Raw genomic sequence first — 12,431 nt, forward strand, 5'->3', positions numbered from 1 at the left:
ATATAAATATATATCAGATAATATATAAATAAATAATATATTTCTTGTATATATTCTTGTATATACAGGGTGACCCACATAAAGTGTTAAAATTTATATCTCGGAAACGAAGCAATTTAGAGAAGAATGTTTTAGACAATAGTTATATACCTCGAACTTTTTAAACGGGACACCTTATGCTTTTGCATATTCTTGTAGCTCATCTCGAGAGCTTTACAAAACACTATAAACATTATAATTAAGTTAGTTTTCATTAAGTACTGAGTTATGAGGCTTCAAATCATTTCTTAATTTTACATAAACCATAAAATATTTTGTAAAATATTTATTTTTCGATTATCTTATCTTAATACTTTTATGTACAAAATAATAAGAGGAATCAATTGGTATAAAGAAAACATATAATTGTTTCGAAAGAAAAAATGTAAGTTGCAATTAACAATTACATTTTTTTTCGAAACAATTGTGTTTTCTTTACACCAATTGATTCCTCTATTATTTTGTATATAAAAGTATTAAAGTAAGATAATCGAAAAATGAATATTTTACAAGATATTTTACGGTTTATGTAAAATTAAGAAATGATTTCAAGTCTCATAACTCGGAAAGTACTTAATGAAAACTAACTTAATTATAGTGTTTTGTAAAGCTCTCGAGATGAGCTACAAGAATATGCAAAAGCATATAGGGTGTCCCGTTTAAAAAGTTGGAGGTGACCTTTACGTGATCTTTAGGTGACTCTTCAAGATCTAATGGCACCATCTTATGGCCCCCTTGAAACCATACAACTTTTGTCTGAAACATTTTTCTCTAAATTGCTTCGTTTCCGAGTTATAAATTTGTAACACTTTACGTCGGCCACCCTGTATACACACAAAAATAGGAATGTCTTAATATCTGAATTTAAATATATGTTGGAACGTAGATGAAGAGCAAAGATGATGTATATTGTGATATATGCATAAATTATGTTAGGGCATTCCTATCATAATATATACATACTTACATCGCCATCGCCGGTAAAAAGTGATATATCTTACATAAACGCGATAAATTTTAATGATTGAAATAAAAAGCAAGGAATATTAATGTGTTTTATCAAAGTGAAAGATATCATTGCATTAAAAAATACTAGTTAGATAAATTGTTATGCATTAACAATAAGATACGCATTATTGTCGTACAAAAAATATGCATGATTTTTTATGAAAAATCTTCTATTCTTGTAAATTTTTTTTCAAAATATTAGTTTTTCATATCTCTATGAAATGTCTTAGGACATTATCTAATACATATACTTTAATATATATTGCGTTTTATTTATTTCTACATTAGATTTTTTGGCACATTACTCTTAGATATATCTTTATATGTAATTTTATCGCGCATAATATCCTTTTAAGAATTAATTGTAGAAAAATATTCGAGGGTATTAATGTAAACGATAAGAGACGGAGTATCGTGTTATGTGATTATAGATTTGATACACGAGTATGCAGATTATGCTAGATAATTTCTTTATCTTATGTAAAAAAAACAAGGATTTAATAAATCTTTGCTATGCGCATAACATATTTGAAATTGTTTGAAAAATATTGCGATAAAGTCCTCGTGTAAAAGTTCTCACTATCATTTTTAGCGCGGACATTTATAAGAAAATTATAAATTATTAAATTAAAATTTTCTATTATTGTGTATGAACGGCTATATTATATGCAGCAAGGGAAAAGGATCACTTTATAAAGAAAAAATAACTCGTAGTATTGTATAATGTAAATGTATAAAGCCTATTTGTTTATACACATTTCTGGAAATGTGTGTATCACACATTTGGTTATCTGTACACATGTAATTAATTAAAATTATATGTCTTACATTGTGCATTGTGCGAGAAATTATAAAATTATTTATTTCTTATATTTTCTCTCGAAGATACAATGTAATTAGAGTTAGTGTTACTTATTAACCGATAGACTTAAGATATAACATATAAAATCCTTCAAACACTTCGTCGCAAAATTGAGTTTCTAATTATGTTGTACAAGTTTGATCTTTTATAATTGTATAATTTTATCTATAGAATCCGTAATAATCTTATATTAATTCTTAGCACAGCTTATCATTTCCTATTTTGTTTCTTATCTTCAAATTATACACGGTAGTTTTTTCATGATGAAGTGTGCGATAATCGCAGTCGTGAAATGCAAATACAAGACCGCTTTCAGATAACTATCAGTTAATGTTTCATTAGTTTCACTAGATATTATTTTGACAGTTGCGATGTTTTTAACTACAAGTTACTGTTACATATCGTTCTTTATATATAAAAAATGAATACCAAGGAATCTAAATGCAAAATCAATTTTGATAGACCATAATCTTGTTATAGATTCGAGAAAATATATGCTATTAATTGATCAGTTTTCTTCACAGAAATTATAAATAGTATCTTAAGACAGACTAGATAGTCGAATTGATATGATTTTGCATTTTATGATTTGAAATCGGAAGTGTGAGTCGTTGAGAATAACTTTCGCTGTTGTATGACAATCTCTTTTTTCCGCGCTAAGTAATCCATCTCTTTCAAGTGCAAGACCTCTTGCAAATTATCGTATCTAAAACCAGCCTTTTCTCGAAGTTTTCCGAAATGTCCTGTTTGTATCGCGTACGTAATATGAAGAGGATCATCGTGATTATCACTTGAAGCTTCATAAAGAAAAAAACACATGTTTAAAAATTTAGACTCCTCTCTGTAAAAAGTACTGTCGTCATGATTGAACGGATTCTCAATCGTCGCGTTAAAATCGACGTCTCTGTGTACGGCGCGTGTGAAATACTGTATAAAGTCCATGCCATCGTCAGCAATCGATTCAAGATGAATAACATCCGACAAGAGCTCTTGATATACGACTTCGTGCTGTAATCGACATAATGTGAGATTGAAGATATGTTTGTGAAGCACGTGCCTCTGTAACGCGGTCGACACGATCTCACGTATCTCAATGATTTCATCTTTCAGCAGAATTAAGCAACATCGCATAATTGTCAATTTGTTGCTATTCCCGAACTTCGCATGACGATGCAGCGCAAGCTCAATGTATTCAGCCGCCATCAACCTCACAGATTGCTTCTCATTCATACTTATGTCGAAAACGTATGACAGCGCTTGACTTATCAGCGTCTCGTTTTTGGAAAAAGCTAAAATCAATGAATTTCTCACACGAATCATACTCGAATCAGTCATCTCATTAAATTCCTCTATTATCTTGTCAAACTCAAGCTCGTTATTTTCTAAACTAACATGCTTTATAGTGTTTAACGTGAAAGTTACTATTGTATCGAATAGTAATTGGTGACGATTACTGCTCATCGATATCAAGTACTTGAGAATAAATTCGAGTAAAGGAACGCAATGTGATAAAGCATTTAGGAATTCGATACTTTGTTCCGTACAATTTGAATTTAGAATATCGTGTATTATTTCTTTATCAAAATCATTTAAATATTTCAAGTTTCTGCGCAAATGCAGCGCATGCAATCGAGCCCAATGTCCAATGAATTGAAAAAATCCTGGTTGGATCTTTTGCGATGGTACTATATATTCAATGTTTTTAAAATTATAATGTGCAAATATTGAACAATCCGACTGATCCAAGAACGATAATTCTTGTAGAAACAACGTCTCCAACATATAACATGGTTGTGCAGTTTCTTCTTGATTATACATATCATTCCATATCTTTGATATTAAGGCATATCGATCTTTCCAAGATACATATTGTGTTATTGATGTAATCCAAGATAGTTTAAGATCACCTGTGCATCGTAAGGAATTTTCAGCATTATTATTGATCTTTTTTCTTAAATATCCATAAATTAATAAGTATCCATGCGACATATTAATGTCGTGGCTTGATAAAATGACCTTTGCGATCGCTTCTAAGTAAGAATAAATACTGGAGTCCGTGACAGACGTGAAAGCTGTGTACACTTTAGCCGCCAATTGCCTGATATACATCATCGGATTACTAAGAAAGGAGATAAGCAGTAAACGTTTGACTTTCGTTATGAATATCGTCGCGGGATAATCAACGAGATCGCAGTCGCTCGTCGACAATTTCGACAGCAATACAAGGATATGTGCGACGCTCGAATAGGAACGTAACGCTGCGTTTGAAGTTCCGCGTATCTTCGACACGTCTCGCAATTGCGTATACATGTGACTCGCCAATGTCGGATAATGCGTAACGAAATGATTGACGGAATAACCGTAGCCAAAATCCAACTCCTCATCCAAGCTTCTCCCGGAGCACTGACCCACCAATCTCGGCACCACCGCGCCGTACAATTGCAAGCTCGCGTTCCTGAAACATTATACGTATATATGATGGAGAGGAATATATAACAGGTCATCAAAATGTAAAAAAAAATTAAATTAAAGAAACTATGTATCGCGTTGTTTTACCTTACGGTCCAAACGTCAGATCTCATGTACTCAAAACATGTTAAACAAATCTCCTCCATGTACGGGACTAACTGCGGGTGTATCTCCTTATCGGCGACTAACGTTCGCAAAAAGTACAGACGCTTTGCCCACGATGAGTCTTGTCCGGGCTCTACCTCTCTAACAGTCGAAAAGTCTTTCAGCGAGCGTAATAACATCCGCACCGCAAAATGGACCGTAGGTCGATTTCTTCGATTATCGCTGACGACTAATCTGTGAAACATGATTGACAATCCGGCACCCCGTCGTGTTAAGTGCAATGATTTTCCTGCGTCTTCTTCCAACAAACTAGCCAGATGTGCTCTCGGTAACTCGGAATATTCATTTTGATCATATAAACGTCTAAAACAAATCGTTAATTAATGTAGACGACTGATACAGGAAAAATAGATTACCGTTAATTGATTATTCCCACTTCATCTATTTATATCATCCCATTTTATGTCTCATGATGAATATGTGTTTACATTGCATATATTAACTATTACATTGTATTAAAATTCAGAACATTTTTACCTGGCTAAATTAGCAATCGCTACTCCAGCAGATTCCACTACGCCTTTGTGGCGACACTTTAATAGTACCGTAACAATGATATCCATGGAATATTTTACTTGCGCATTCGACTGCATCATCATCCCGATTTCACTGACGATCTCGCATGACACCTACGTAAGAATTATATTATTCGTTTTTTTTCATTAAATTATTATTATATATATATATATATATATAACTATATTGAATTATTATATAACTATAATTAATTATCTTATGAAATTAAACTAATTATATAATTATATATATATATATATGTGTGTGTGTGTGTGTGTGTGTGTGTGTGTGTGTACCTTTAAGGACATCCAAATACACGAAATAAGCACTTGATGCGCCGGTGATAGTTGCAGTTCGTCATAATTATTAGAAGTTTCTATTTCACTGATCTTAATCTTTTCATCGATAGCTAATCCCATTTCCGCAAACGAAGATGAATAAACTAAAAATTATAAATTTTACAAATTACAAAATAATTATTTTTTTCTCTGTCTCTCTCTCTCTCTCTTTTAATCATAAATAATAATTTATTAGTAACAATGATACGAAGCAATCAATTTTAATTTTAAACAATTTTATTAATCAAGAACATGTTTCTCAAACATAAAGAGAGAGAGAGATTATTATAAACTAATAAATTATTACTAATTTCTAATAAGAAATTAATTATTGATTTAACTTTTAATTTGATAATAAATAGCTATAATGCATTCTACATAGTTATTAATATTCACAGATATTTTGCGACACCTGTATTTGATGCTTTCGTAGATAATGTAGATAAAAAGAAATCAATGGCATCTTTCAAAAGATTTAGCGTTTCCTCTGTAAATTGTGATGTTAAAACCCAACTCTCTGGGCCACTGTGAAAAGCGATTGAGAATAAAGCGGTCAGCACACCATAAAAAGGTCCATTTTGAATAATAGCTTTCAGAATATCGCTTTTCATCTGTGTCAACTGATATCGAGCTTCATACAATAGAAATTCTGAGTAACTTGAGTAAGTGAGAATATTATTATACTCATTATGAGAAAATGTTGAAACCACATTTTTATTAATCTCATTCAAGGGCAACCAATGTGCCATTATCTTCATGAGAGCTGCTCCACTGTCAGTTTTATAAAACTTGAAAGAATTGCAATGCTCCCATGCACAATTATAGAGTATCTAAAACAAAAAAAATATTTTTTGTCGAGGATTGTAATCTTTGATAAATATAGGATATTTTTCTAAACAAAAGTATATAATGTTTAGTTTTTGGATTATATAATTGAAAATTTTTATACAAAACATTTTTGCAAATTGGACTTAGATAAGATAACGATCTGTTTAATTTTAGATTAAATTTATGAATTTTACTAGAACAGAAATTTAAATTAAAGTCCGATTATCAAAATATGTTTGGAATATTAAAAAAGTCAAAATTACTAAAAAAAAATTTAATAAAATTTTTATTATAGGAAAAATATATCCTTTAATTTTTGATTTTTTTCTTAATTTCTGTTAGAAATTGCAAAACATTTAAATATAAGTAAATATAAGAAATGTAAAATATTTAAATATAAGTATGTAATATATTATGACAGATTTCTTACGCGTTTTTCCGTAGCCGATAAAACATCTTTTTCAAAATGTTCTAGAATAAGGGCAGTAGCTAGTTGTCTGATATCAATAGCGGAATCTAATACGAGTCTCAATAACATAAACAAATTCTCTTTATTAATAAATTTCCAACTATTTGTGGTCTTCAAGTGCTTGTCAATCACTGTAATGTAACGAAGGCGATCCCTGTAATGGGCATAGTTCTCGCGCGAGTTCTCATTCGTGAAAGACAACAGAATCTTATATAAATTTAAAGCGAGAATCTTGCGTTGGTAACTTGAACCAATTTCGAAACAATCCAAAAAATACTCGTACAGCCATTCCATAAACTCAGAGATAGATCGCACATTAGCGGTTTTAATGCTAATCACTTTTAAGATATTCGAGAACAATATTCTGAAATATTTCATTATCTCTTCTCTCATGAAGATTGTTGCAGCGTTAGCGTTAAACCATAGAAATTGTTTTATTTGAACAAATGGGTTTATTCTGTTTCCAATGTCAGCAGCACGATAACAAAGTACAGCGAAAGCATTTAATCGTATGATTTCCTCTTTGTCGTTTGTAATGTAATAATCGATTTCATGCATTCGCAGTTCGTATATACGTAATTTAGCGGCCATTCTTTGCAGATGCAAACGAAAGAAATATCCTTCGTCACACAATTTCCATAAAAACGGTACATTGCAGTGCATTTCAATGGTTGGTTCAAACCAATATTTGAATAACGATTGAAGAGCATTGTGATCCTCACTGAAAAAAAAAATTGCGATTAAAATGCGTGCTTTAATACTGCAAAATATCTTGAATTGAATAGAGAATATATCTTATGCACTATAAAAGAAATCGTTTGTATTATAAGAAAATTTTTGGTATAATTGTTAAATCTTAGAAGCGGAAGAATGAATATAACAATCATCGATTATTATTAGAGGAAAAAAATAATTAATGTAAAATTATCCTGCAAACTTACTACTTTCCCGACTCCCAGAGATTAATAATAAATTTAAAAACTCCCTGGTTTATGAACAATTCCTTCCATTGATCCTCACTGAGTTTTCTTAAAATTGTCAGATAAAGTTTCGTACTGCTACAGCGCAAAGAATTTTTCGTTAAACTAATGCATAGCTCAGTTAAATGTTGTGGATTCTTGATAAAATTGAATTCAATATCCGACACTTGACAAATTTCCGTCAAAATAATGTACTTCACTTCGTTTTGCCACGATATTTTTGAAATGCATTCGGTAAATATAGGATGTATATCTTTATATTTCTGTAACATTATCCGAAGATATATATTGAAAATTTGTGCATTTTGCTTGCGTATATCATTAAGGGTATTCGACCAATTAGAGAATATGATAGCCTCTAATTTTCGTTCTATTGTACAATTGCTTTCGCGCCAAAAACGCGTGTCGGATGTCTGCTTCAACTTTTTCACCCATGCATATAATACTTTATACGCGAAATAAGAGTATCTTGTGTATTTCATACAGTTTCTGTATATTATATCAAACATAAGTAAGAGGATATCATATTCAATATGCGTATCTTTTTTATTCGCCTGCAGATACCCGTAGGCGTTCAATAGCTTGAACAGTTCGAGATCGGAGATGGTATATCGGCTCTGAAGAAGTACAAATCATGGGAATCCAGTTGTTGAAAACGCATCACGGTGTTTTCGAGATATCGCGAATTATAAGACAATGTCGGAAGCAAAGCATAGAACGCGTGAGACGCTAACAGAACACGTTCGTTGCCCAATTCGGAGTTGCCACTGATTATCTCCATGATGTACGTCAGAATCATCTGACATTCTTTCACGTTTTCTCTCTCATAGGAATTGCGCAAGGATACGGTGCTTATCAATTTCTGAAAAGAGAAAATAAAAATATCGCTAAACATGAGAAAACTAAGCTAAAACATTTCGTTTAAATAACGAGAAGAATACTAACTCGAAAGATTGTACTATCCTGACAATTTCGCAATTTGTAGAACGTATCCATTTCCATGTTTTAGCATTTAAGGAGCCTTATTTTAATAAAGTAAAAATAATGCAACAATAGTTTATGATTTGATTTATCTTCCTCACGAGATTCTTATTTCATAATATCTTCCGGAGGAAAAATATTAAAATATTTTTAGTCTAGTGTAAATTTTTATTCGTTGCTTGTAAGCCGAGAACTGCTTGGCTCTTCTTATCGAATTGTTCCGACAAATCAGATGTTTCGGAACTTTGAGTCCCACCGTCGAGGCAACGTACCCTGCAATTAACGGAAAATAATCACATTTTTGCAAATAATACTAATCGAAGAGAGAGAAAAAAACGAGAAAAGATGTTTTAAAAATAATCAAGTTGTCATCAAAACCGCAAGAAGCTGTGCGACAAAGTTACAAAATATTTTATGAGAAAGAGAAGTTTTATATTAGTTTAAGTATATAGAGTATATAAAAGCATGAACGAAATAAAACTATCAGATTAGCTTAGTATATTTAAGATTATATACTGAGATAAAAAAATTTCAAAACCGCTTTATAGAATTTTTGAAATGTCGGTTAAGGATAATAGAATAATCGCAATAAAACCATTGTCCTATGTTATTTTTAAGCATCTTATTTATTATATGATCCAACAGAATGAGATAACAACATCCGTATGTGAATGTATGAAATTAATTGTTTAACAGTTATTATTAATAGTTCAATTATAAATTGCTATGAATGGAATACACAATCGATAGATTAGTTTCTCATGTTTCCTTTGGCTCTTGAGGAACATACCCCCCCTTCTCTATTTGCTCTTTGAACTTCAAGTAATCTCTCTTACGATCAAAGTGTTTCACCTGCATAACAGTTGCACAAAAAAATTGTTAAATTATTAAAAAAAAAAGTTCTTTTTTTTCATCATTAAAAAAGTTCATTTTTTTATCATCAAGGTCAAGTACAAAGTACATATTGAATATAGAAATATTGTAAAAGGACTACTATCTGCGATACATACCCATTGAGATGGGCAAAATTTTTCATATTGTTCCCTAAATTTTGTACACTCTGCTTGAGATTTGCCTTCATCCAAACATCGCCAATATTCGTCCCTTCGGCTCCAGCAATTCACACGATCTTCTTTATTTGGAAAAGACATCCTGTAACATAAATATGGAGAAAGATTTATTTAGATATATATTTGCCTTCCTTTTTTTTTATAATGATATACTTAATAAAAATATATTATAATATATAAATTTGAAAGTATTTTTTTATTTTTAATAATTTCTTTTTTTTCTAGATATATATAAAGACTATAATATCAAATAGGCAAGTAACATATTTTTATTTATTATGACTTCAATAGAACTTTAATATGGTAAAGTGTCAATTCAATTTGATGTAATAACTTTAGTTTAATATTTTCTACAATAGATTATTGTGTGAGATGTTCTCTATCTATATTAATAATTATAGATAAATATGACAGCAACATGTACATAGGAATACACTTACCTATAACACTTAGTTTTTATATTGGAATAATTTTATGAAAGATTCCCACTCACTCACTTTTAAACTATAATCATTAATGCATGTACAAATAAAATATACAAAAATTATGATAAATAAAATAATATATATATATATATATATATATATATATATATATAAAATATGTATATCTTTGTAAATATTTATTTTTAGAATTTTCTAATAAGCACTAATTTGAATTAAAGTACAATAAAAAATTATTGGTTATATAAGAGATTTTAATCAAATAAAAAAATAATTTATTATTTATATCATTTTTAGAAAAAAAATTTCCAATGTTTTATTAATTTCTTTCTTTTTTTACTATCTTTGTCTCTCCACTCTCTTTCCAATATTTTATATCAACAAAATAATATGTAAATATATTATAATATATAAATTTGAAAGTATTTTTTTTATTTTCTCATAATCACAAATATATTTATATATAGACATGAATGATTAAAAGTATTAAAAATAAAAACTGATAAATTCTTTACATCAATTTTACTAATGTTATAAAATATGACATACAATTTAGTCAATCTTGCACAATAATCAACTAATATTTTATGTAGATGTAAAATAACATAAATATATGATATAAAATTTAGGATATTTATAAGATATAATATCATATTTTATTAAAAGTGAAAAAATATATAAGAAATTATATGTTTAATTATGTATCATATCATAAATTGACAAATTACTCAAAAAATATATTGAATAAAAATCTAATAAAATGTTTATAAATAGAAAAATGATGTTGATAAGTATATTAATTATATATTTTTAAATTCCATTTAAGAGCATATGTTATTAAAAACTATCATATATGTACATATACATATTTCTCCAATTTAAACAACATAATAGAATATAATGCATATGTATGACAAAATTATAAAATTTAAAGGAAACAATTACATTCTGATATACAGATCACATATTCCTGTCACCGTCACTCACTAACTCTAACTTTAGGAAAATTTACTTAAAGTTTATTTTTGACTGACTATAAAAATAGATTTTCGAAAAAAGTATATCATACATAATCTACTTACATAATCAAAACTGGAAAATATAGTATATTGATTCAACGAAAAATAATTGCAAATGTAAATCGCCATTATATATTACATCTTGATTATAATGTTGTAAATATTGTAATAGTGTAAAAAATAAGTAATATTGTAAAAAAAATATAATCTTTCATCTAATAACACAGTATAACCTCTAAAATTAAAATCACAAATTTGATTTCATAATGTGATAAAAATTTAGTTATAAACTATGCAATATATACATTGCAAAATAATTATATAAAAATAATTTATCTCTTCAGAGAAATACTCATCTTATAGATTCGAAATGGTTTAATTTGTGCATCGTATGAAGATCCGACTAACCTGAATCTATCAACGGCGTGAAAAAGTAACAACAGCTGATAACAATATTCTATTCCCAGTATATAAAATAATTATTTAATTTTCCTCGTAGATTAAAAGTAAATTTCGTTATATTATCAATGATTATTAACAGCTGCCGTTCATTCATCGGTTGTAAAGTTTTGTTCGTTCTATACGTAGCTTGCATAATCTATTATGCATATGCATAACACGTCCTATTCACGAATTTTTATTAATTCTTATTATTGAATAATTTTTGACATTAATGATATTGTAAGATAATGTTATAATTGTTTATTACACGTAGAATATTTAAATTTGATTTTAAAGAATTTAATTCAAATAATAGGCATGAGAGAGAGAGAGAGAGAGAGAGAGAGAGAATAAGTTGGAGGGACATTTGAATTTTCTTTTTTCAACTATACTTTCTATATACTTATATTCTAATTATTTTTTATTTTTATTTTCAAAAATGATAACATATTTTTCTTTCACATTAAATATGTAAACATGTGTAAAAAAATGCAAGGGAAAATATTCGATGATCAGCATGGAGCAAAAGAATCATTAAAGAGAATACCGCGTGTAGATTAAATAAAAAAATTACCCACAGGTAGAAGAAGAAAGAAATTCCTGATTGGCTGCGCCATATTGTCTCTTCTACTATCAAGAAATTTTGATTGGTCGATCATACAAATTCGAAATTTTAGCGCCTTTAACGCATCTTAAGAAGTACCGATCTCCTCTCAACGATTTCTTATCTTCATGGTGTCACATGCGAGATAGGGATAGAAGAATAATCCAGCAGAGCGGGAGAGAAAGGGGGAAAGATAGAC

At 29.3% G+C, this 12,431-nt stretch overlaps 2 protein-coding genes across 5 annotated transcripts; both read right to left on the reverse strand.

Moving 5' to 3' along the window:
- Positions 1 to 1,761: 1,761 nt before the first annotated feature.
- LOC105252777 lies at positions 1,762 to 8,807 on the reverse strand. Its single transcript, XM_025408448.1, is given in 9 exon segments — positions 1,762 to 4,364; positions 4,466 to 4,846; positions 5,021 to 5,172; positions 5,356 to 5,501; positions 5,810 to 6,227; positions 6,656 to 7,415; positions 7,636 to 8,302; positions 8,305 to 8,536; positions 8,620 to 8,807. Coding segments are annotated over 9 exon segments (4,686 nt in total). The 5' UTR covers positions 8,677 to 8,807; the 3' UTR covers positions 1,762 to 2,491.
- A 439-nt stretch (positions 8,808 to 9,246) lies between these two features.
- Positions 9,247 to 11,802, reverse strand: LOC105252776 (cytochrome c oxidase assembly factor 6 homolog). Of its 4 annotated transcripts, none has more exons than XM_025408451.1 (4): positions 11,596 to 11,802; positions 10,166 to 10,229; positions 9,666 to 9,807; positions 9,247 to 9,507 (listed from the first exon to the last, which is right to left on the reverse strand). In XM_025408451.1, the coding sequence occupies exons 3-4, from the start codon at positions 9,804 to 9,806 to the stop codon at positions 9,415 to 9,417; spliced, it is 234 nt and encodes a 77-aa protein (XP_025264236.1). In that variant the 5' UTR covers position 9,807; positions 10,166 to 10,229; positions 11,596 to 11,802; the 3' UTR covers positions 9,247 to 9,414. The 4 variants fall into 4 exon arrangements, with proteins under 4 accessions (XP_025264236.1, XP_025264234.1, XP_025264237.1 ...); XM_025408449.1 differs by lacking the exon at positions 11,596 to 11,802 and adding an exon at positions 11,114 to 11,182; XM_025408452.1 differs by lacking the exon at positions 11,596 to 11,802 and adding an exon at positions 11,114 to 11,161 and having other exon boundaries at positions 10,166 to 10,173.
- Positions 11,803 to 12,431: the final 629 nt, after the last annotated feature.

This window comes from Camponotus floridanus, unplaced genomic scaffold (assembly GCF_003227725.1).
Source record: "Camponotus floridanus strain SB8 unplaced genomic scaffold, Cflo_v7.5 scaffold21, whole genome shotgun sequence".
NCBI classification, from domain to species: Eukaryota; Metazoa; Arthropoda; class Insecta; order Hymenoptera; family Formicidae; genus Camponotus; species Camponotus floridanus.

What these genes read in the sequence shown, in the direction of transcription:
- LOC105252776 (XM_025408450.1), bottom strand. Translation starts at nt 9,806, where the DNA reads ATGTCTTTTCCAAATAAAGAAGATCGTGTGAATTGCTGGAGCCGAAGG. An exon ending in AATTTTGCCCATCTCAATGG is followed by an intron (nt 9,508 to 9,665) that starts GTATGTATCGCA and finishes ACTGTTATGCAG; the next exon opens with GTGAAACACTTTGATCGTAA.